The following is a 26,054-nucleotide window of genomic DNA, read 5'->3' on the forward strand; positions in this document are numbered from 1 at the left end:
GATACCTTTATTACTCTTATCACTTAAGAAATTCCAAGGGCTTTAGGAGCTCTGTGCTAGAAGTGGGGATAAAGACCAAATATATATTTCTTATTATAAATCACAATATCACACAAGTATTTCAAATTTGCTCAACTTTTCTAAGTGGCTATCAGTAGTATGCGAACTAGCAGATTTTTTAACTTATTTTAGAATAATTTCCTATTCACAGAAAAGTTTCACAGATAGTACAGTGAGTCTCCTTATACCATTTACCCAGCTTCCCTAACATTAACATCTGACATATCCTTAGCACATTTGTCAAAACCAAGAAATTAACATCAGTACAACGCGTTAATTACAGGCTTTATTCAGATCTCCCCAGTTTTTCTAATATCGTCCTCTTTCTATTCCAGGACCCCATCCAGGATACCACATTATAGTTAGTCATCTCATCTCCTTAATCTCTTCCAGTCTGCAACAGTCTGTAAGATTCTCAGTCTTGTTTTTCATGACTTTGGCACATTTAAAGAGAACTGGTCAGATATTTTGTGGAATGTCATTTGGAGTTTGACTTATTTTCTCATGATTAGCCTAGGGTTATGGATATTGGGCAAGAAAACCACAGAGGTGAAGTCCTTTCTCGTCATATCATATCAGGGGTACATAACATGACTCATCACTGATGAGCTTAACCTTCATCACTAGCTAAAGTGGAGTCCACCAGGTTTCTCCACTTATATAAAGTTACCATTTTCCCCTTTCCATTCTCTGTTGGAAGCAAGTCAGTAAGGCCAGCCCCTCCCCAAAAGGAGGAGAATTAAGCTCCGTTTCCTGGAGGAGGGATTATCTACATAGATTATTTGGAATTCTTCTGTGAATAAAATTTGTCCCTTCTCCCCATATATTTATTTATTCAATCACTTATTTACATCAGTATACACTCATAGATGTTTATTTTATTCTCTGAGTTATAATCCAATATATAGTCATTTATTTGGTTACTCAAATTGTCCCGTCTTTGGACATTGGAAGTTCTTTCAGTTGGCTCCTCTGTCTGATATATTACTCCCTTCCCTTTTTTCCTCTCTCTCTTTTTAAGCACTTCCTTAATTTTGAGCACTAACAAGATGCTCCAGTCTCATCTTGCATTTCCCCTCTCCTAGTTCTGAAATCAGCCAATTTTCCAAGGAGTCCTGGTTTCCTTTATTGGAGAACAGTGCTAGAAGCAAAATCTGGTCCTGAGTGTGCTCATTGTTACTAAGTGTCACATTTTCTAGGTCCTGTCAGAAGATAGAGTTAAGAAATAAATGCATATATATTAACCCATGTATACACACATGCATATACATATTTTCTCTATCAAAGATAGAAGATATATGTGTATATATATTCAATAGATATATCAAAGATATCAAAGACATATACGTGTGCATGTATACATTTGTGTATCTATCTGAAGATATAGAGATAGATGATTGATTGATTGATTGATAGATAGATAATCTCTGACTCAAATCCAGCACCGTGGGCTTCATTCTAGTTTTCCTCTTTTGTTTATTTGTAACATCTTCCTCTGACAGTGTAAAATCTGGCTCCCATTATCCATAATTTATTTACTCATTTGTTTAACCCTAGTATACATGTGAAGAAGTTTCAGAATTGCTAACTCTTGTGACTATGAGAAACGAATTTACTAACTAAAGCACAGTGTTAATATACAGATCTTTTTGTCTTTAGATTTAAATATCCTATCAAAACACTGTTTTCCAAAATTACCTAGATCAATACCTCTTTCCCCACCCCCTTCAATGAGGTTGTCATACACTCGTATTACAGCTAGGTTTCTTTGTCATAGTCTGCATTCCATCCTGGGATCCCCCAACATTCTTGGTTGATTTTTTTAAATTTTCACACAGCTAAGTTCATTCTTTGTGGTGCACAGTTCTATAGGTTTTGACAAACTCATAGAGTCATGTCTCAGCTACCCCAGTAGTGCGAAGAATACTTCCATTGACCTAAAATTTCTCTTGTGCAGTCTCTTTGTAGTCAACCCCTCCCCTAACCCCTGGCAACCACTGATCTATTTTACATCCCACAGATTTGCCTTTTTCATAATATCGTATAAATGGAATCATATAATATGTAGTCTTTTGAGTTGCTCCTTTCACTTAGCAAAATGCATTTCAGAGTCATCCATGTTGTGGAAATAAATAACTTGTTCCTTTTATTGCTGTGTAGTATTCCATTGCATGGATATACCACAGGTTGTTTATACATTCTCCTGTTGAAGGACATCTGGTTGCCTCCAGATTTTAGTGATAATAAATAAAGTTGCTATAACTATTGGTTAACTTGTTTTTGTGTGAACATAAGTTTTTAATTCACTTGATAAGTACCTAGGAATGTAATTGTTGGTTTGATTGGTAAGTCTATTTTTAACTATGTAAGAAACTGCAAAACTGTTTTCCAAAGTGACTACACAATTTTTGAGACTTCCTGCTCCTCTACATCTTCATCATCATTTTGAATTGTCTGTTTGGTTTATTTTAGCTATTCTAATATGTGTGAAGTGGTATTTCATTTTGGTTTTAATGTACTTTTCCCTGATGATAAAAGATACTGACCATCTTTTTATATGCTCATTTGCCATCTTTATGTCTTCTCTGATGAAATGTCTGTTCAGCTCATTTGCCCATTTTTTAAATTGGGTTGTTTGTGTTGCTTATTATTGAATTTTAAGAGTCCTTTATATATTCTGGATCCAAGGCCTTCACCAAATATGTGATTTGTAAATATTTCTTCCAATTTTTGGCTTTTCTTTTCATTCCCTTAACAGTGTCTTTCAAAGAGCAAAAGGTTCTAATTTTGATCAAGTTAAATTTGTCAGTTTTTTTTTTTCATGGATGATACTTTTGATGTTGGATCTAAAAACTCATTGCCAAATCCAAGGTCTTACAGATTTTCTCCTATATTTACTCCTAGAAATTTTATAATTTTACCTTTTACATTTAGGTCTTTGATCAATTTGAGATGATTTTTATATAGGGTGTGAGATATATGTCCTTCAATATACCTTGTTTTACTTTTATTGTTGGCATATTTTTGTTTGTTTGTTTTGCAAATAGACAGCTAATTATTCCACTACCATTTATTGAAAAGACTCATTTTTTCCACTGAATTGCATTAGCACCTTTGTAAAAATTCAGTTGACTACATTTTTGTGAGTCTATTTCTGGGCTCTCTATCCTGTTCCATTGACCTGTGTGTCTATATTTTTACCAATATCACACTGTCTTGATTACTACAGTTTTATATTAAGTGCTAAAATCAGGTAGCATGAGTCCTTTAGTTTTATTCTTTTTCAGAGCAGTTTTGGGTAATCTAGTCCCTTTGCCTTTCCTTATAAATTTTAAGATTGTCTTATTGATATTTGCAAAACAACTTTCTAGGATTTTGATTGATATTCTATTCAATCAATAGATCAAATCTTAATAATACTGAGTCTTCAAATTCATGAATGTGGTATGTCTTTTCATTTATTCAGATCTTCTTGATGTTTTCATCTGTTTTATAGTTGTCAGTATATGGATACTGTGTATATTTTGTTACGTTTAAACTTAAGTATAAAATTTTTTGTGCTATTCTGAATAGTGTTTTTTAAAATTTCAAATTCTATTTTTTATTGCTGGTATATAGGACCACAAATGAATTTTATATATTGACTTTATATCCTTCAAACTTCTAAACAGTTGTTTTTGAATTAAAAATGGATACAATCTGTCCCTACCTTCTCACTGATTAGTAAAGTCCCTAATTTGAAGCAATTTGGAAAAGATATTTGAAGAATAAACTTATAAAATTTCTCATTTTATAGACAGTTCACAGCAAAAGACACACAAATGGCTCCTAAACATAAGAAAAGATTCTCAACCAGCTTGACATAAGGCAATAGAAATTGAAACTATGTTGAGAAGCCATTTTTCATCTCTCAGGTTGGCAAAGATTAAAACGTTTAATAACACGGTTGCCGGCAAGGCAGTGGAAGGAGACTCCTCTTCCTGATATAAGCCCACGCGGAAGGCAATTTGGCAATATCTAGCAAAATTACAAAACCTCTGTATGACTCAGCAATGCCACTTTTAGGAATTTATCCTACAGCTATTCTTGCAAACATGCAAATGACATGTGTAAAGTTTATTATTTGTAACATGTTTATAATAGAAGAAGAAAAAACTTAAATGTGCATCTATACCAAGTTGGCTAAATATATTAGATCCACACAACACAATGCTATACAGCCATAAAAATAGATCTTTAACATATACTATCAAATTTTAAAAGTAAGGTGCAGAAATACTGTGAGAAGAAAAATAAAAGAACGTATTTATGTATCTGTGCGTATATGCATGTATCTCTGGAAGATATAGTAGTATCATTGGTTACCTGTAGGGAAGGCAACTGGGTGCCTGCTTGGCAAGGAAGGGAGAAGGATTCTTCACTATCTTTTTCATGCTTTTGAATATTGAAATTTGATATTAAGAATCAAATCTTACATCTCTGCCCTTCCAAAACCTTAGAAGTAACTGTCCAACCTCTTTCAAAATTTTCTGAAAGAAAATGTTGGTAAGTTCTGATGCCATTTATTGAAAATATAAAACTGGAATAATCTCCAATTAAGTTGCAAGAGCAAAGATTGATAACTGGAAAAATAAAAATTATTAGGTAAATTTCAACAAAACCTTTGCATAATTGGCAGATAGAATTTAAGAATATAATGATTATTATGTGCAGCCAACAATGAACTTCTTCTACTTAGACCTACATATCACAATGAGAATTTCAAAGATGCCATTAAATCTGAGCGTGGAAATAAATGGATCTTGAAGTTAGCCATTTAATTATTGATCCCCACAGTGTTTAAACAAAGTTTTGAAACCTAATGAATCCTATTCAATCATGCTGATCTCACTAAAATTATTTTGTTAATAATAACAATTTAATGATAGCAAAACATTTTGTTCCATTAATAAAATTTTTAAATGTTAATTTAACCTCTACCTCAGCAAATTTTAGGTTTGCATATGTTTATAATTTTTGTAACATATTAGTACAGAAATACATAAGTGTGACTTATAATTTAATATGTACCTACTGGGGTACATGCTCAACTTTATTGATGGAATTTGTGGTAAAATTTGGAGACTGCTGCTGTAGACAAGAGCTCTCACTTGGATGAGAGGCCCTGGCTGAGCTGAGTAGTGAGGAGGCTGTTGAGGAGGAAGAAGGAAAAAGAAAAGTAGAAAGACCAAGAATATAGTTATCATCTGCCTCAGAACACATGCGTGCAGACTGGTATGGCCTTAACTCCCAAGAGGTAGAATTCCAGAATCTCTAGGCAGCTGGAGACAAAAGAGTGAAGAATTCTTCTCTCTCAAAAGCTCTAAAGAAAGGTTCTTGGTCGAGGATGCTATCACTTGTGCCTGGTAGGAAACAGAGATGGCTTCATGGGATGTAGGAAACGCGTGTGAGCTGTCAATCACTGACTGAGTAAGTAGAGCAGTGTTTCTTCCACAGAATCACCTTGAGCAATGTCTCTGGAGCAGGCACCAGGAATCTGCCTTTTTAATAAGACACAAATTACTCTGTTGAAGGTACCTGTCTCAAAGAACCAGCAATGCCAACCCCTGGCTTGAAGGATGTAGAACATTATGGTTGGGGTTACCATTGCTGTGGGGTTTTGATTTATTTGAGACCAGTGAGATTCTAAGGCGGGGGATGGAAACCAACTTAATCTATAAGCTCTGCATCTTAAACGCTCTCAGTGCTGGGCACAGTGGTAGGGTATAGCTCAATGCTGTATGCCAGGGACTTTTTCTGTAAAAGGCTGGATAATATTTTAGGCTTTGTGGTCTATACAGTCTCTAACACAACCACTCAACTCCACCCTTGTAGTGCGATAGCAGCCATACACGATACACTACTGAATGGGCATAGGTATGTTCTAGTGAAACTTTCAAAAGCAGGTCTAGTTTGCTGACTCCTGCTGTTGGCCAGTATGTGTTCTACATACCCCATATGACATGTAGTTACTTTATTGCTCAGTTACTTTAAAGCCCCCACAGTGATTCTCCCTCTGGCCTTGCTGAGTACTCAGCCGAGATTTTACTCAGCCGAGATTTTAGCCTCACCTCTCAATTGGGGAACCTAGCTCTAAGGGGAGAAACCAACAACTTCAGAAATTTCTAGGCAAGTGCAGAAAATGATACTGGATGAAAATATGTACGAATATCAGGTTCAGTATCACGAACAGTTATCAGAAATTTCACTCCACCCCCATTGCAGCAAGGTTGTTATACTTGGGGAAGATGTTACTTCAAGAGAGGAAGTACTTCTGGAAAACCAGTAGCCAACAGGACATGGAACTCTTGATCCTACTCCCATTTTAAATAATTCAGTAGGGGTCTCTTAATGCCTCTCTACTCTCACCACCAACACTTTCCTCCTCCTGTGACCCATCATCATCCGCCCCCCTCTTGCTCATCAGTCAACCCCAGACTTTTAGGAGACCCTGCAAAACAGTGATGGAAGAACCCAGAAAAACATTGCATTTGCAATATAATACTGACATTTTTGAAGCAACACTCCCACATTTGGAAAAGTATCAAGAAAAGAGAACGGAAGAAAGATAAGGTGCTAAATCTACTCCCTTCAATAAACCCCCAAACAATAAATCTTAAAGTTGTCCATGCACACCCATGTATATTTCATCTCCGGCTAAAATTAGGGTGTCTGTTTCTGCACATATAGGGAATGCATAACTCGTTGTATTCTATTTTTTTTTTCTGTTCATAGAGTTAAAATGGGAATCCTAGAAATGTATCGCCCTCTATGGTTTCCATCTGGATGCCAATAAAGGAGGGTTAATTTCTTTGCTTGCCTGATCCCAGGAACATAGCATTTACTTGAAAGTAACCATGTAGAAAGTATTAAGGAAAGACCTGCTGTCATTTCTTCCTTGTACTATATAATCTCTGTACTTTGTTTTTCTCTGATGCTGGTTCTGAATGATTAAAAGTGACAGGAAACATCTAGGCAGGGCCGTCCACAACCGTGGCTGGCAGATTTTGAAGTTCTCATCGGTAACAGACTTAATCTGGACTCAGGACAAAGTAATGTTGTCTGACCTGGTCTCTGGATCTTTGACAGGTTCTGCCTCCAACAGGCCTGGGGATGAAGGTTGCCGGCATCTTGGCCCTGATTGGCTGCCTGGTCACAGTCACGGACCCCAAAGTCTACACTCGCTGTAAACTGGCAAAAATATTTTCGAGGGCTGGCCTGGACAATTACCGGGGCTTTAGCCTTGGAAACTGTGAGATTTCTCCCTTCTTATTCTCTTTCTACCCTGATTTCTCCCCTGAGATGTCGAAGGCCCCATCCATACTCACTTCTGTTTGTTCCCAGCTTTTCCATGCTCTGCTCCCGCAGGGATGGCTGCTAGCTATTCACCTGCTGCTCTCTGGGGCTCCTCTCCTACTCCCTGCCCCTCATGTTCTCACTCTTGGAGTCCTGTACTAATGACACCAGCAAGGGAAGGAGAAAACAGTGCCTCCCTTCCTGGCACTGTAGGGGTGGACCTGACTTTTAGTCTGGTCTAGGCTCAGCCACTGAGTAGGCGTGCAGCTTCAGGTGTGCCATCCCTGCCCGTGATGTGCCCTATGGGTGTGCTGCCTGCCCGGACCCTGCCAAGGTTTGTCGGGAGCAGAGCACTGTTGTAACATGTGGAAGGGACCTCTCCCCTAAGTGCAGGATTGGAGGAAATAATGCATTCCCTTGACTGGCATTTCTGGCTTTTTCTCCATCTAGGGATCTGCATGGCGTACTATGAGAGCCACTACAACACCACGGCTCAGACTGCCCTGGAGGATGGGAGCACTGACTATGGCATTTTTCAGATAAACAGTTTCACCTGGTGCAGAAATGCGAAGCTGCAAGAGAAGAACCACTGTCATGTGGCCTGCTCAGGTACAGCTTTGTTTTCCAAAAATATCATCCTCGGGGACACAGGCAGGAAAGCTGATAATGGAATATCCATTTGTCTTTTTCTTTAACTAAAATCTGGAGTTCAGATGTGCAGGTAGCTCTATACCAGGCCAATCAATTATTCAACAATTCCCCAAGGTGACACTTAGGATCCTGTGGCCAACTTGTCCAAAAGTGACTTATTCTTTCTAGGATGGTTTTTATGAAGCCTGCCACAAAAACAGGGGGATGAACAAATGACCTAACTACCCATTCATGCATGGAGACATTAAATACGTTCAATATGAAGGAGAAAGCTGTTTGCCAACTGCTTTCCATAAGCAATTTACTCCAAGGACGCAGTTTATACTTCTTTGTACAGAATAAGACAAATAAATACGTTTTACATTGCATTTCTTAAACAGTAGAAATTAAGCTAGAACTCACTTCCAAGTCTTCTATGTCAATCATTTAAGAAATAGATGTGTGCACAGAATTGAGGATAACAGAATACATCAGACGTGAATTGTGGTATTAGGGAGGAGAATGTATACTTATACAAAGTTAGATAAATGACTATAAACAGGTATAGGTTGAGTGTTGTGGGCTTCAGAGGAAAGAGATATTATTAAGACAGTCATGGAAAGTTTTGTAGACACAATGACATTTGATCTAAGACTTGGAAGATAGATGAGATTTTGATATTCAGAGATAGAGAAGAGCCATTCCAGGTAAAAGGAACAATGAAAGCAAAGAGGTGCATGTGGGAAGGTGGGGCCTGGACAGGGAGTAGTGAGACTTTTGTCTTGTCTGTAAGAAAGCAGGTGTGATGACAAATAACAGGATATGTGGTTGGAAAGGTTGATTACTACCTGACCATGAAGCCTCAGAAGGCAGGCTGAGAAGCATGTACTGATTTCTGCCTGCAATCGAAAACCGTTAGAGGCATTGCTTCCGAAAGATTAATCTACAAGCAGGGTGTGAGATAGATTAAAGAAGAGACTGTTTAAGTGCCACTGCAATTATTGAGGTGAAAGATGAAAAGACCTAAACAATGGTCATGGCTGGGGGCGTAGAGAGGAATGTGCAAGAGATACTCAATAGCAGAAGGACAGAGCTCAGTAAATGTCTTGTTGGCTCTTCCTCTAGAAAGTAAGTGCCATTTGAGGGCAGGAGTTTTATCTGTTTTGTTCACTGATGAATCCTCAATGCTTAGACTGGTGTCTGGCCATTGTTGGAGCTCAATAAATATTCAATAAATAAATGAAAGGAGGAAATGAGGAGCAAAGGTGAAGACAGAGTCATATTTTATGGCAAATTCCATAGGAGCAGGAAATAAACTTTTAATTTCTCTTTGACACAATATAGTCGTTACTTATGTTTTAATGTATGAATGATTGAACAATATATTAATTTGTCTAGTAAATTGTTCCTACCCCTACATTACTACAGAATGCTCATTACACCCTGAGGCAGATCACCCAATGATGGATCCACTCTTAATTTAGAACATTCTTTTGTTGGGCCAAAATCTACCTCCTTATAGCTTTCTTCCATTAATCCTAGTTTTTCCTTTTGGATTTATTCAAAATAAATTTGCTCTATTTTATACATAGAAACTTATTAAATGTTTGAAAATGATTAGTAGATATTTATCATCTTCAATTTCTTATCTTCTGGGCTAAAAGTTAGCCCATTTAGTATGTTCACCTACCTACAGGTATGACTTTTAAACCCCTCTTCATCCTGATTAATCTCATTAGCATTCCCTAAGAGCTTGCCAGTGGAGTCTTCCAGTTAAACATGGCAATTGGACACATGTGTTGTTAGAAGCTGGAAAGCAGGGGGACAAGTGGTGACTAATTTAGCAGTTAGAGAAATCTGAATCCTAAACTGACAGTGTGGAAGGCCAAGAAGCAACCACAGATCCCAGAAAGGCTCAGAAATCAGCAGCACCAGCTACTCTGGAAATTGAACTGAAGGCAGGTTGAAAAGTGAGGATCACCTGGGAGTTCAATTAAGGAGCCACTAGATCGTCAGATTCCCTTCCTGACTTCCTTCTTCTATTGACTGCCCCTCCCCTCCCCTGGCAGGATACTGTAGCTTTCTCTTCCGGACAGAGTAATCAGAAAGTCCCTCAACTAAGAGATCTCAACAGTCTTTGAGTGTGAAATCTTCATACTAAAGATATGAGAGATTGAGTTAAAGCTTCCATAGTCCCAGTCACCTTCCTCCACTCAGATCCTGGAATGATGGCACCCGAGCTAGATTCTCCAGAAGAGAAGATTCTGTCTTGGGGAATCCAGCCAGATAAAAAGGAAATAACTAAAGATTCTGAGTGGCACCTCCCAGTGAACAAAACTTGCTAGACCTCCCTACAGTGACATACATGGTTGAAAATCCCCCCTCTGTGTACAGGACTCCCAATCAGCTTTTTAGTATTCCCTTCTTAAATAAGTGCAGATAACCAAGGATCACCAGACTTCACAGAAGTGTCACTGACGTGAAAGAATGAGACCAAAAAAACAAACTAAAACAGTTAAAAGTAACTTGTTGAAAGTAGAGATTATGCAGAGAAATGAAAGCTTAAAATGAAACAAAACTATCATTAATATCTTCAGATAGATAAGGTGTTGTATTGATGAAACAAGAACATGATGCTTTTTTTTTTTAAAAAAAAGAAACATTTAGAGAACAAAATAAACAGCTCCTGGAAATTCAAAATATGAGAGCAGAAATGAAAAATTCAATAGATTAGTTGGAAGATAATATTGAGGAAATCTCTCTAAAAGCAAAATGCAAAAAAAGAGATGGAGGTGCCAGCCTGGTGGCGTAGTGGTTAAGTTCACGTGCTCTACTTCAGCAGCCCAGAGTTCACAGGTTCAGATCCCAGGTGCGGACCTACACACTGCTCATCAAGCCATGCTGTGGTGGCATCCAAGATACAAAAACTAGAGGAAGACTGGCACAGATGTTAGCTCAGAAATAATCTTCCTCAAGCAAAAAGAGGAAGATTGGCAACAGATGCTAGCTCAGGGCCAACCTTCCTCACCAAAAAAAAAAAAAAAAAGAGAGAGAGAGAGATGGAAAATAGGAGAAATAAGAAGAAAATAAATGGATCTTAACAACATAAGTTTCAGCAGGAGAAAGGAGAAACAATAGATAGGATGAAATTTTTTTAAAACATTTCCAGAAGTGAAGGACATGTGTTTCCAGTTTATAAGGTCCATCACATGACTAGTATCCTGGATTAACATAGACTCACACTAAGGCATATCTTTATGAAATTTCAGAACCCTAGAGAGAAACAAAATACACTAAATACACTACAGGCTTTGAAGAGAGAAAAAAATGGTCCATACAGAAGATCAAGCATCAGAGTAACATCAGACTTCTCAACAGCAACACTGAAAGCTGGAAGGAAATGGAGCAATGTCTTCAAAACCCCTAGGAAAAATTATTCCCAATCTAAAAGTCTATACTAGCCAAATCATCAACACATTATGAGTGTAGAATGAATACATTTTTAGACAAGCAAGTTATTAAAAATTTTGCTTCTTATATAAGAAAGAATTCTGACTGGAAAATATAGCCAACTCAAACTGGGTAATTTAAGAATTTAATGAAGGTTCTACTTAGAAAGCTGTGGTCAGACTGGAAGGAAACCAAGGGGATAGTAAAATAAGGTGTTAGAATCAGCAGGGCATTTTCACCTCCTGGCTTAAGGGGGAATGGACAGGGAGCTGTTACTCACACCTAGATAGAGAAAGTCTGTATGAAGAGGGCCACCTTGTAGGAGCTGTGACCATCCATCAAGGGACCGAGCTTGTCCTTAGTGGTTTGACATAAAAAAAAGGGAGAATATATCTCCCAATCTCACTGTCCTCCCTCCCTCCTATCTGCTGCTGCTCACGGTTATTTCAACCCTGCCATAAGGCAGAGGATGAGAGTCCATTGATGTCATCTGTGTGGATCAGCCTCTTAGTGCACAGAGCACAGTGAATAAGGATGGAGAGGGGATCTCTAGGGGCAAAGAAAAGATATTCAGCATACTTCTCATGCATCCTTTCTCACAAACTTTTGGAAAAGGTCCTCCACCAAAAGGGTAAAGTAAACCAAAAAAGAGAAAGACATAGATCCAGGAAACAAGAGAGTCAGTGAAGGAGAGAGGCCCAGGAAATGCCCAAGATGATTATGAGGGATGATTCCAGGACGAATTTTTATACTTGATTTCTAAATTAATTCTATTGTAGTCAGATAATATAGTCTATATGGTTCCAAACCTTTAAAATTATTTGAACTTTGTTTTATGATATGCATTATAGGACTATCATACAGCATATGATTTATTGTGGTGAATGTGCATTTGAAAAAAAAATGTGTATTCTACAGTTAGTGTGTGGATGTACCATACATGACTGTTGTATCCTCACTGATTTTCTCACTTATTCTATCAAATAGTGAGAAAGATATATTGAAATCTCCAACTATGATGATAATTTTACCTATTTCTCCTTTCAGTTTTGTCAGTTTTTGAAGCTCTGTTATTAGGTGCATATCCATTAAGGACTGTTATGTCTTCTTGATGAATCAACTTATTTATCATTAGAGTCCATGTCCCTCCTTAACTCTGATAATATCTGTTATCCCAAAATCTACTGAGTCTGATAGTAATATAGCCACTCAGCTTTCTTTGCATGGTGTATTTCTTTCCACTCTTTTACTTTTAACCTATCTCTATGTCTGTATTTATAGTGAATTTGTTATAGACAGCATATAGTTAAGTATTGCTTTTATATCTAGTCCAACAATCTCTCTTTTTGAATAGGAATGTCTAGACCAGGGGTTGGCAAACTTTTTTTTAAAGGATCAGATAGTAAATATTTTAGACTTTGTGGGCCATATACTGTCTCTATTGTAACTGTTCAACTTTCCATATAGCACAACAGCAGACATAGACAATATGTAAACAAATGGGCATGGCTGTGTTCCAATAAACTTTATTTACAAAAGCAGAGGGTGGGTCTGTGGGCCATAGTTTGCTGAGCCTTGGTTTAGACCATTTATATTAAATGTAATTACTGATATGGTTACTTTAAAATTCACCATCGTTTTTTTATTGCAGTAACATTGGTTTATAACATTATATAAATTTTGGGTGTACATCATTATATTTCGATTTCTGTATAGACTACATCATGTTCACCACTCAAAGACTAATTACAATCCATCACCATACACATGAAGATTCACCATCTTATTTGTTTTCTATTTGTGCCATCTATTCTCGGTTTATTATTCCTGTCTTTTTTTTTTTGACTAATTGAATATTTTTCAATATTCTCTTTTACCTCCTCCATTAGCTTATTAGCTGCACTTCTGTTGTATTTTTAGTGGTTACTCTAGGATTTATAATATGCATCATTATCTTATCACATTCTACCTTCAAATAACAGTATACCACTTCACATGTAATATATGAATTTTATAACATTATACTTCTTATTTTCCCTATCCCATCCTTGTGCTATGTTGTCATGCATTTTACTTCAACATGTTACACACTTCACAACGCATTTTACATGCATTACATTACATGCATGTTATATACCTCACAATGTATATATACACAACACTTTTTATTATTTTTGCTTTAAACAATTATCTTTTAAATAAAATGTTTAAATGAGGACAAGGATCTCTTTTTTGTGTGTGTAAGGAAGACCAGCCCTGAGCTAACATCCGATACCAATCCTCCTCTTTTTTGCTGAGGAAGACTGGCCCTGGGCTAACATCAGTGCCCATCTTCCTCTACTTTATATGGGACGCCACCACAGCATGGCTTGACAAGCGGGGCGTGAGTGCGCGCCCAGGATCTGAACCTGCGAATCCCGGGCTGCCAAAGTGGAGAGCACACTCTTAACCACTGCGCCACCAGGCAGGCCCCAAGGATCTCTTTATATTTACCACATATTTACCATTTCCAACATTCTTCATTCCTTTGGTGGATTCATTTGGACAGGCAGTTAAGTTATATCATTTTCTTTCAGCTGAAAGAACTTCCTTTGATTTTTTTTGGAGTGGAGGTCTACTAGTAACCATTCTCTCAGCTTGTGTGCATCTGAAAATGTCTATATTTCATTTTTTTCTTTGAGGGATATTTTGTCTATATATAAAATTCTCAGCTGACAGATTTTTTTTATTAACTTGTTAAAGCTATCCCGTTATCTTCTGCTTGACTTGTTTATTATGAGAAATCAGTGATTTTCTTATCTCACATTCCTTGTACATAATGTGTCCCTTTTCCTCTAGCTGCTTTTACAATTTCCTCTTTATCACCAATTTTCAGGAATTTGATCATGACGTGTGTTTTTCTGTGTTTATCTTGTTAACATTTTGGATCCCTGAGTGTATACTTTTAATCTTTTCTCCTTCTAGGACTCTAATGACACATGTGTTAGATCATTTGATGTTGTCCCATAGGTCACTGAGACTCTTCATTTTTTTCAGCGTTTTTCCCTTTCTGTGTTTTATTTTCGGTTGTTTCCATTGCTGTATCTTCAAGTCTCCAATCTTTTTTCTGAAGTGCCTAATCTATTAAATTCATCAATGGAATGTTTCATTACAGATATTGTATTTTTTTCAGTGCTAGGTAACTGTTTTGTATCTTTCATTTCTCTCATTTTATTCATGTTTTCCTGTAAGTTCTTGATATAAATTAGCATATTTATAAGCACTGTCTTACATTTCTTGTCTGCTGATTCAATCAACTCTGTCATTTCTGGATCTTTCCATTGACTGATCTTTCTCCTGGTTATGGGTCACATTTTCATGCCTCTTAGTACATGTAATAACTTTTTATTGGATACTACAGGTAGGGTATGTTATGTTGTTGAGTATCTGGATTATGTTGACTTCCTTTAAGGATTGTTGAATTTCATCCTGACAAGCAGTTAATTCTGATGAGGAAAGTTCTAGAGTATTCTTTATGGTAGAGCTAGTTTAGTCTTACTACCAAGGCATGGCTCTTGAAGTGTCTCTTTTGAATATCCCAGGTTTCAGCAAAGTCTCTCTTCTCTGGCTAGTCAGAAATCAGGTGCCTCCCAGCCCTGTGTGAGCTCTGTAATTATTCAGGTCCTTGGTAATTGTTCTCTGACTAGCCTTGTGGAGTTTTACCCTTTGCATGTCCAGTTTAGCCTTCAGCCAAAGACTCAGTGGAATCCCTATGCAGATTTCTGGTCCTCTCCTTCTGTGTGGTGCCTACCTCTCAGGGACTCTTCTCTACAAATTCCAGCTACCCTGGCCTCCGATTTCTGTCTCTTCCACTTGGATTGCCATCTCCTGCCTGGGTTCTACCTTCCTGGTCTGGAAAGTGCCCCTGGGCAGAATGTCATATGACAGTCACAAGGTTCTCCTCATTTGGTTTCTCTCTCTCAAGGATCATGATCTTGTATTGCTTATTGCCTAACGTCTGAAAATGATGTTCTCATGTATTTTGTCTAGTTGTCTAGTTGTTTACAGTGGGGGAGAAAATTTGTTATTCCGTCATGGCCATGCTTGACTTTACTTGCAGTTTACTAATTTAATATTGTTCAATTTAGCTCCTATTAAGGAAGTCTGGGACAAATGTATATCTGCAAGACAATCTTGGATTCTAGGAAATTAAAATGTGGGATGGTTCACGGTTAAAGGTGAAGGAACACTCATATCTGTTTTCTCATCATAAAGAGCATGGGAGTTTTAAGGATAGCTTTAAAATAGAAAACAGGATGTTGTTTTTATATCCTAATCACCCCTCAATGACTGGCCTGTCTCAGCCTCAGGCCAGAGAGGCTTTAATTATGGACAACGTCATTCTGTCCCATGTATTACAGAAGTAGAGACATTTATCATGGGAACCAGGAAACAAGTTAGCATTAGGGTGAGTTTACAAGGTATGTGACATTTCACATATGTACAGTATATATGCACGTCATGCCCACTTTCCAGAGCTATGCTGTCTCCTCACTCCCAAACCAAATCGTATTCCTAAAATTGCTGCCTACATTCCCTAAACTATTTGGACAGAATATGTGTTATATACATAAATATATAAATATAGACATATCTATGTATAAACATACACACACGCATACATATAATAATATAACAGCAATGTTTATTTTCCTCCAACAGCATAGTCCTTGTCAAAATAAAAGACTTTTAAGAATAAGCAGATTATTGCCTCTGGTATCTAGTCTAGTCCACTTACATTAATCTCGATTTCTCATATCAGGTTGGTATCTGAGTTGTCCTTTGTCACTTCAGAGAGGGGAAAGAGATGTAAATTGTGAGCACGGTAGTGGTGTTTTAGTCAGGACGCAGGAGGATGCTGAGGAGAGACAGAAATTTTGAAGTAGAACTAACTAACTGAAAAGAAGTAGTTCTTTCTGTATAGATTGTTGCTGTTTTCTGTTGTTGGATGTGAGAGAATAAACTATTCAATTGAATAATGCTTTGCTATTCAACATAACCCTTTCCTTATTCATGTTTGACTGGACGCAATTGCGTATTTAAAGTAAATTGAGCAGAAGCAATTCTTGGCATGGATCCTTATAAATACTTACTCTCTTAATTCATTTCTGCCCCTCTGCTGCCCCTCTGTGGCGATTTCATTGTGTTTTCACATCTCAGCGCCTATCAGGTTCTTATTTCCCAGCCCCCTCCTGCCTTAACATATTTTCCTAAGCAAATTCAAAGTCATGTCCAACTAGCACTTTCAAAACACCTCAGTTTTGCAACAGAATGTTGTAACAAAGTGGGAGACTGACAATGACCTTACACAGTCTCCACAATCTGGGCCTGTAGCACCTAATTCTGCCACCAATCTTTATACAGCATCTCCAGCCAAGCAAACAGCCTCACCTCAAATACGAGCCTTGCTCTTCGTGTACACGCCTAGGGTGTGCTCCAATCCGGGAATAACAGGATACTCTCTGCTTCCTCCCCACTATGTATAATCTGTGTCCTTCCACCCCTGGAGACCCCACTAACCCACGTCTAGGAAACAGGGCCTGACCACTTTCAAACACAAACCACAGTATCTCAGCACTTATCAAGCATTTATGTACACAAAATAAAGTGTTTCCAAGTAATTTGAACATGTATCAGATACCAAGCACTTAAGTTTGGGTAATCTCCTAATAAACAAATAATTACTTGAAAAATTAATAAAGTATTTATACTGTTATTACCAACTTCATTAGCATATAGTGTTCCATAAACCGGAATCTTTGCTTAAGTGGCTCTGTTGGAAGGAAGCAGCCAAGGGTGACAGAATTTAAGCCCTAGGTTTGAATGCAGACTCACTGACTGGGTGTGTGAGCTCAGTTTATAGGGATAATAATTGTACCCACCCATACGGTTGTTCTGAGGACTAAGGGAGATAACGCGTGAAGAGACTTAACGTGTGCCTGACATAGACTAAATTTTCTATGAAAGTTAGCTATTAGTAACAGCTATCATTGTTCTAAATACTGAACTCTCTAGAAACAAGGCAAAAGACTTCTAGAAGCTAACAAAGCTTTATTTTTCACTATAAACCAAATGCTAGTGCATTTGCATGTATTGCCTCAATGTGCTGTCATTTATAGATCATATCTTTTGTTAATTTTCTCCGTTAATAGAATTTTGTATTACATTCAAAAAAAAAAACACATTTAGAATGTATGTGCTTGAAAGAAATCTGTCACTACCTTTATCTTCTAGTTAAGCCTATCTGAGAAAGCAACTAACTAGCAACTCAATCAGGGCACTCAAGGAAAAATTCCACTTTCAACCGAGTTTACAAAATAATTTGGTATTATAATGATCCAATAAAAAGCAATATTTTAGGTGAACATTATTCTTTTTGATTATTTTTTTTCTGTTAATAAAAATAATGCATTTCTGTTGTAAAAGATTTAGAAAATATACAGTGAAGATTTAAAAGCCTTGGTGATCCCACAGTTAAGAGCTAATACTTCTGAAAATACTGGTGAATTTATGACTATCTTTTTTTCCCTCTAAACCAATGTAGTTCAATAGAACTTTCTGTGATGATGGAATGTTCTCATCTGCGCTATCCAATACGAGAGCCTCTAGCCACAATAAAGATGCTACAAAGTATCTGAAATGTAGTGAGAGCAGCTAAGGAACTGAAGTTCCAACTGTATTAATTAGTTTAGATTTAAATGGTCACATGTAGCTAATGGCTACCATACTGGACAGTGGAGCTCTAGACATATTTTTACAATATTGGGAACTTTATTTTGGTAGCATTCTCCAATATTACTAAGTCATGTGAAAACATGATTTAAATGGTTCCTTATTTCATTATATTGAGGTATTATTATTATTAATGTGAACATCTGTAATTATGAAGCAATTAGATTTTTTCCATTTGGAAATAAATTTCCTCTTGTGAATAAAGCTACAGTAAACCACTTTGTAAATAGCTCTTTGTCTAGATTCATGATTATTTCCTTAGAATAGATCCAGAAAGGGGAATTACTAGGTGAAAGGATAAGAACCACTTTAAGGGTCTTGACACATGCTGCTAAAGTGCTTTCCTGAAAAGTTGACCCCATTGCACTCCCACCAGCACGGACTCAAGAGTGCCTATCTCATTGCATCCTTGGCAACATTGAGCATTACCAATTCTTAATAAATCTTTGCCTAACTGATAAATAGAAATGACCTTGAGAGGTGTGGGTTTTTACGTCTTTGACTGGTGGTTGTGGTAGGCATGGAGATGGGCTGCCCAGATTCCCCCTGAAGGGAAGATGTTTGGCCCCAGCTGTATTTGTGTGGTTTGCAGACAGTCTATCTGGCACCTCCTTCAGACTCTGCCTGAGCTGCAGAGAGCTGCCTCACTTGCGGTTCTGCTCTTCTGGGGCAGCCACACCTGGGGACTGAGTAGGCAGAGGTATATAGACCTGGCCACGTGGGCCCAACTTGGGTGACTCTGTTGGGCAATATTCGCTCCTGAGCTCCTGGCCGGGTTGGCTGAGGCTCTGATGGGCCTGCATCACAGCTGGACATCTCCATCTGCCCAATCTTGCTCCCGCTCCATTTCTTTCACAGGTGTGGATCCCTACTAAACACCTTGCACCCCAAACCCAGCTCAGCATCTGCTTCTGGAGAACCCAACCTGCAACATAAGTGATGTTGGACTTTCTTATTTATCTGCCTTTTTCTGCCATGTTTGTGTTGAGAAGGATTTTGAGGCCACTTTGGGCAAGCAGGAAAGAATGCTGATATCAATTAATACATTTTCAATCTAAAGATTTGTTATGTCTGAAAGTCATAAAAAAAGTAACAGAGGTAGAAATTGATGTATTTGACATAAAAATTAAAAATTTCTGCATATGAAAAACACCTTGGATAAAAAAATTTTTTAATGCACAAACTGGAAAATTACAATAGACAAAAGTTTAATAACTACCTATAAAGAGATCTTACATGTCAAATTAACCCAAGCGGAGAAAACATTGTACTGTTCTGTCTTACTTGTGTGTGTCTTCAGGACATAAAAAACATTCTTCTATGATGTCTTCTCTAAACACATTTCCAAAAACCCTCCAGGACTGGTCTATTCCTCTAAAACTTCAAGGAATCTAAAACGTGGATGATCTAGAAACAAAAAAACCTTCTTTGATTTGTGAAGAAGCTTAACAAAAGTGAGAATATGGCTCATAGTTCTCCCAACCCTCATCTTCCAAAAACAGCAGGAAAAGAGAAGAAAACCTGATCTGGAGCCCTCCTCAAAAACAAACTCTCAGCTAACTCTATACTCCTCTCTCTTACAGCCTTGCTCACTGATGACCTCACAGATGCAATTATCTGTGCCAAGAAAATTGTTAAAGAGACAGAAGGGATGAACTATTGGTAAGAGTCTTTCCTTGGGAGATGTAGGTTGATATGGTCAAAACCTACAGTGTGTCCATTCCTCAGGGCTGCAGCAGACATTGACAAACTCTCCTCTGCAGAGTGGTCCAAAGATTGTAACGTGATCTTGTCTATTCCCTTCCCCATTAGTGTGTGGGTGTGCAGTGAACACAGTGGGAGGGATTCTTATGAGAGGAGAGACGGTATAGAGTCATGGTCCTTTGTGATTGCTTTTCATGTGAAGGTGTTCCAAACAGTGGAGAAAGAGATCCTTTCTAATGTGAATTAGAAGGCATCAATGAAGTCAATACACCAGAAAAAAAAAAAAAAAAAAAGCTTGAGTTTGATCTCAGTTTGGATAAGATTTTGGAGGGCTACGGCAACATTTCGTGGGGAGAGAAAAAGCAGCAGTGAGAGAAAAATGATCATGTCAGTTACAGGATAACATGGCAGGAAACGTCCCTAGGATTGAGTGAGGGGCCTTTGATTAGCTGATGCGCACCATCGTCTCTGCAGCTGTGTTTCTTGTGAACATTGCTAATCGGGTCACCCACTTGAAGAACCCGAATTTTCAGAGATGTGGGTGTTTAACTAAATGATCCATCCTTATAAAACTTGTTTCCTTGTTGCTGAGGCTAACAAAGACTAGGAGAAAACCAGGGAGAGGAAAGTCTTAACAAGGCAAAAAGATAGAGTCCTTGGACCTCAGAAGCAAATGAAACTAAACCCTGGGCACCACTGGTTATTTTGGTTAATTGTCTGTGGTTTTTGAACCTAAGAATATTTGGACTGTCATGCTACTTTCTGTTGTTCCTGCTTCCCTCTCCTCCTTAGGCAAGGCTGGAAGAAACACTGTGAGGGCAAAGACCTGTCTGAGTGGAAAAAGGGCTGTGAAGTTTCATGAACTGGAACTGGACCAAGGATGCTTTGTAACGACTCCCTAGGATTTGCAACAAATGTCAAATGCTCGTGTTGTCTGGTCTCCCTACTCCTAATATTCCTTCTCAAAGTTGGAGAGGGAAAACTAAGCTATATATTTAAGGAAATAAATGTTTCCATGTAAATGTTTTGACTTCACCATGACTCAGTTTCAATGATGTTACAATAGCACAATGTTAAGACTCGAAAAGTCACCTACAAAATGTTCTAGCCCTGGAAGGAACAAACTTCCCTCCTTCATTGTAAGGAGTCCTGGCTCCTGTGGCCCTGAAATGACTGCTCATTTAAAACTAAGTCTCTCAAGAAAGGAAAGATCTAGATGAAGGACCATAGCTTGCTGACCTGTGTCCTGGAGCATTAGGTCACTCTTCTCCTAGTCAGCAGACACACAGTCCTTCCTCATCTCAACACTGCCAGAGAGAGTGTTCCTGCTTCCTCTGGGCAGTCCTGATGGACACTCTAATGGGAACAAATAGATGAAGTTTACAGCTTTTATCTCAAATGCTCAGAGAATTCTCTATGTTATTCCAACATCCATTAAATTAAATCTATCAAATTCAAAAACCACACTTGGATCCTCATTACAAAATTATTTCCAGACTTAGACCTGCAGATTTTATTAGTTGGGTCAGGAAATTGACCTAACTAAAGGACATTTCATTACATGGAACAGTGGGCTGAGGAGCTCAGATCCCAAAGAGGTATTCCCAGGGTGCCCTGGGCTCCATTGCAGGGATGGCTCCTCTGCTGGCCACACAGCAAGGTGGCTCTGCTCTTGCTGAATTTTCTCTTGTCCGTTCTCTGTCCTGCTGGGGCAGAGGCGGTGGGGGCTGCCTTGTAACTTTAGGTAAAAGCAGTGGGCTCAGGTTGAATGCAATCTGACCTCAAGAATGCACAAATTAAGGTTTGTTGGAGAAATGGTCATGCCTACAAATAAGTTTCCCACTTAGAAAAAAAGTCCCCACTGATCAGACTGATGGGTTTTGTGATAGCAGGTAAATGACCTGTAAACACTGCCTAGTTACCAACTGCCTGAGTTTTTCTGTTGGCTCATTTCACATCCACTGGCGTCACTTGCAGGCACAGGCTTTAAAAAATCTGAACTGCTACTTGCCAAAAGAATATAAACATTTCACGTAAGTCTTAACAAACATAATCCTGTGACCATTTAACAGGCATTACAAATCATAGGAAAAAAGCTTTTGAAACTCGTGTAAGAATTGAAAAATTGTTCTATAAGATGGTTGAAGAAAATCTGAAAAATGTCAAATCCATTAAGCTGCACTAAATGAATAATCTGTGCTTGTAGAAGTCTATAAATACGCATTTTTCACTGTTATTGTCCTGTTATCTACCTGCCCCGAAGTCCCTATTCTCAGCCAAACCTCCTGCCTCATTAAAACCAGTGGTACCGTGTTAATGATCTAGGTTGGCATAGGACCCAGAGCCAGCTGTTCAAAGACTAGGTGAAGGATTTTTAAAAAAAAAATCAAAAAACCAACTTCATAAAGGAGTGCTTTGAAATTCAAGGTGAGGGCAAGGTGGCTGGTCCTACAATTTGATTGATCTTTTTTGCAAAACTCATAAAATTTCTAAGCATGCAATCCTACTTTTTCTCTCCCCAAATGTTTTATTTATCTAGTATTTCCATAAACACTAACTTAAGATTTTTAAAAGATGCATTTTCCTGGATAATTTTCCACAACTAATGCCCTCTGAAATTCAAGAGGAACATATTACTCCCCTTATTCCGGAGTTATCTTCATTTAACAAAAGTATATTAAAATAACAGCCAAGACTTATATTCCCTTTCACAGTTGCCAAGACATTTGGAAATAGATTTTCAGTTTCTCCTCACGACCACTTCTCATCAGCTTACCAGATGCAGTGAGCAGAGAGTGGGTATTAGGGTGTGGGGTGTGCTTGTGTGGGTACATTCTTTCTTTGGGGACTTAGCTTTGCCTGATTCTTGGGACCCTATCCCCCAGCATCTGTCCCTTTGCATCCCAGCTGGTTCCCTGTCATTCTTCAACACTTTCTGGCTGGTCTCTCATTTTTTCTTGATGCCTCCAGAACCTGCATACCATTTCCCCTTGGGTGTCTTTGCCTAGTTTTCTCCAAATCTGGAAGATTGCGCCACTTCCCTATAGTCTATTGACGCCCCGCCCAGCGTACCTGAGGCCTCTCTGTGTCTCCAACCTTCCAGCAGTCTTTCCTCTATGGTCTTTCCTATGGCTGCGTGTGTATCATACAATGAGCTCATCAGGGATTGGTGATCTCGCCTGGTCTGTAAGCTCCTTGAGACCTGGGCCATGTCCTTCACTTCCTTATCTTCCACAATCACTTTTGCAGTGCTAAGCACATAACAGCTGACATTTGAAAACGTTCGAGGTTGATTTGTGGTACCACTGGGCACATAAAGAAGCATAGAGGGAACACCAGTAAGACCTTGTATTTAGAACATTTTTCTTTTCAAAACAGGTTCACATCTATGATTTCAAATTCTCCTCACAACAACTTTGGGACAAGGTGTAACAATCTTCATTTTACACGGAGACACTGAGACAAGGAAAGAGTGACTATCTCCCCAAAGCCCACAGTGCCACAGCGAGGAGTCTGGAAGAATTGCCACCCTACAGGAATATTCAGAACTCAGCGGAACAACAGCGTCTTAGTTCCTTTAGGGAGAGCGAGTGCCCGAGCCCCTCATCTGTGTTCATTGCGTCAGTTCCTCGAGTACCCCCAATATCGCACACACTCAAGCTGACCCCTGAAAAATTTACAAGTAAAGAGTAGGAAGTGCTCTCAACCAAAATTTAATGTCTTCAAGGTGAATTAAAAAGTAAAGACTTCATTAGAAGACCTAGAACGATTTCCTCTGTCCTCCCAAAATGAATAGAAAATGCTCGAGATTTCCAAAACTTGAAACAATAAACATGTATTAGTTTCCCAACAAGAAAAATTTACATTTTTAATTAAAAAAATTTAAAACATGGGGCCAGCCCCATGGCCTAGTGGTTAAATTCTACGCCGTCTGCTTTGGCGGCTCAGGTTAGGTTCCCAGGCCTGGACCTACACCACTCATTGGCGGCCATGCTGAGGCAGCAACCCACATACAAAATAGAGGAAGACCAGCACAGATGTTAGCTCAGGGTGAATCTTCCTCAGCAAAAAAATAAAATAGAATAAAAAAATTTAAAACATGAAAATCATTTCTTCCAATGTAGGCTAAATGGCCACTACAAGGCCACTCCCCATGAGTCGATCTTCTGGAGTTTTCAGTTCCTGAATTTCCTCTGCATTCCTCCAGACTGAAGCAGACACACGGCTGAGAAAGCACTACAGACATTACCATCATCCACGGCAGCCGTTCCACGGAGCATCAAGCTGCTAGCAGTTCCTTACATGCAGTGATGTCAGGGAGTGGAAATTCACACAACGAGCTTGCAAGGGAGCCACTGCCCAGGAGAGCTTAGGGTCCAGGAGGAACCCTGACTGTAGCAGAAGAATTTGGGCCACAACGGGGCTCACTTCGGGACCTTAAGGCAGCTCCACAGCACTGTGACTTGGATAGAGGACTCTCTCTTTCCCTCATTTTCCCCCCCTCTCATAGCCGCAGTGCAGGAGAATGGGAAAGAGAGATCTCGGAAACTGTTCCAAGGCACAGATACAGCAAACACATCTGTTTAAGCCGATCCTCCTGTAACAGCAGAAAGAGGGGGAAACAGGTCAGAAGCTAATACACAGTCTCACAGAAGAGGGGAAGGGGAAGAAAGACAAAGAATATATTTTTTTACATGAGGCCACAACTCCAACATTTTTTACCCCCAGGGCTGCCTTACTGATGTACAACCCAAATGAAACACTGCACACGGAGACCCGGCCTTTCCCTTCCGTTCTTTGGGTAACCTTATTGGTTGGGCTCTGATTAGAACAAGAATACACACTCATTGTGGAACATATAGAAAATATTTTTCAAAACTGTAAAAATAAAGTATTCTCACCACTCAACAGTAACTGCTACTAATACTTTCGGGTTTTCTTCCAGTTTTTTCTAATTTTTATAAAGTCAGAATTATAGAGCAACCTGCTCTTTTCATTTAAAATACTGCAAGATTTCCCCCAATTAATATTTTCTGAAATACGACCCATAAGAACAGCAGCGAGTTACTGTGCTGCTGTCCCATAATTCATTTCCTCTTTCTTCTCTTGCTGCATTTTGGGTTAACCAGTAGCATTTTCAGGCCCGGGACTGTCGGCCAGTTTTTGCAAAGGGCATTTCTTTTCTCACTGCTTATTCTCCTCCAAAGTTCATCAAAAGCCCTCAATACGTGATTTGTATGCAGCCCATCTTTCCATGGACTCCTTGACTGCTTTGGGATGACTTGAATCAGAGACGAGAAATACGATACTGGGCCACATTTCCCAAACAGTTAAGACTCATTATCTGCCATTTGGTCCAATATTGACAGAAAATACTTAAAGTCAGTACTGTCCTGAAAAGTCCAAAACACGTGGTTACCATGCTGTTTCACCTCCTGTAAACTGGGAATAATATATTCGGCATACACAGCTGTGACAAAGATGAGCACTAAAAAGAACATGGCACGAACCAGGCTTTTCATAAAAACTGGTTACTATTATTCTATTTCTACATTTTTCTTTTTCCAGTGTGTTTAACAGGTGATTTCTAACAGGTGCTAGAGACACTTCCGTAGGATGAGCTACATTTTGTGTGAAATAATGACATTTTCCTAGAGAAAAGGGGAAGATCTTGCCTGAAAGAAACTGCTAATGAAACTGAGACTAGTTTGTTTTACTAGATCCCAGCTGCTGAGATTTCCAAGCTACAGGGTGAAAAGTTAAAGAGGTCTCTGGATTTCCCCGCCTGCTCGCTACCACGCCCCCACTGGAAACATAATTCTTGGTGAGGAAAAAAAAATAAATTTATAGTTGCCTTGAAAAGCATTCATGCAAAATAAAGCCCAGATTCATAAGTAATCTGACTTCTGCATCACTTTTCAAAACAGTATCCTGTTACCAGCTAAAGCAAACACAGCGGTTTCAACCCGGGGAACTGACAGCCAGTGAAGAGGGCAGACTGGAAAAGATTAAATATTTGTGCAAAACTCCACACCCCCGTTCACAAAGGGCCACCTTAGTCTGAAATAAAAGGAAACGGGAATCAGAGGAAGGGGATGCGGGAA

General features: G+C 38.7%; 1 protein-coding gene across 1 annotated transcript; it reads left to right on the forward strand.

Moving 5' to 3' along the window:
• The first annotated feature begins 7,209 nt into the window (after positions 1–7,209).
• Positions 7,210–20,812, forward strand: LOC131398839 (lysozyme-like protein 1). Its single transcript, XM_058532707.1, has 4 exons — positions 7,210–7,351; positions 7,846–8,004; positions 19,830–19,908; positions 20,743–20,812. Exons 1-4 carry the CDS (start codon positions 7,213–7,215, stop codon positions 20,810–20,812), a joined length of 447 nt encoding a protein of 148 aa, XP_058388690.1. The 5' UTR covers positions 7,210–7,212.
• The last annotated feature ends 5,242 nt before the right edge of the window (positions 20,813–26,054 follow it).

This window comes from Diceros bicornis, chromosome 36, assembly GCF_020826845.1.
Source record: "Diceros bicornis minor isolate mBicDic1 chromosome 36, mDicBic1.mat.cur, whole genome shotgun sequence".
Classification (NCBI taxonomy): Eukaryota; Metazoa; Chordata; class Mammalia; order Perissodactyla; family Rhinocerotidae; genus Diceros; species Diceros bicornis.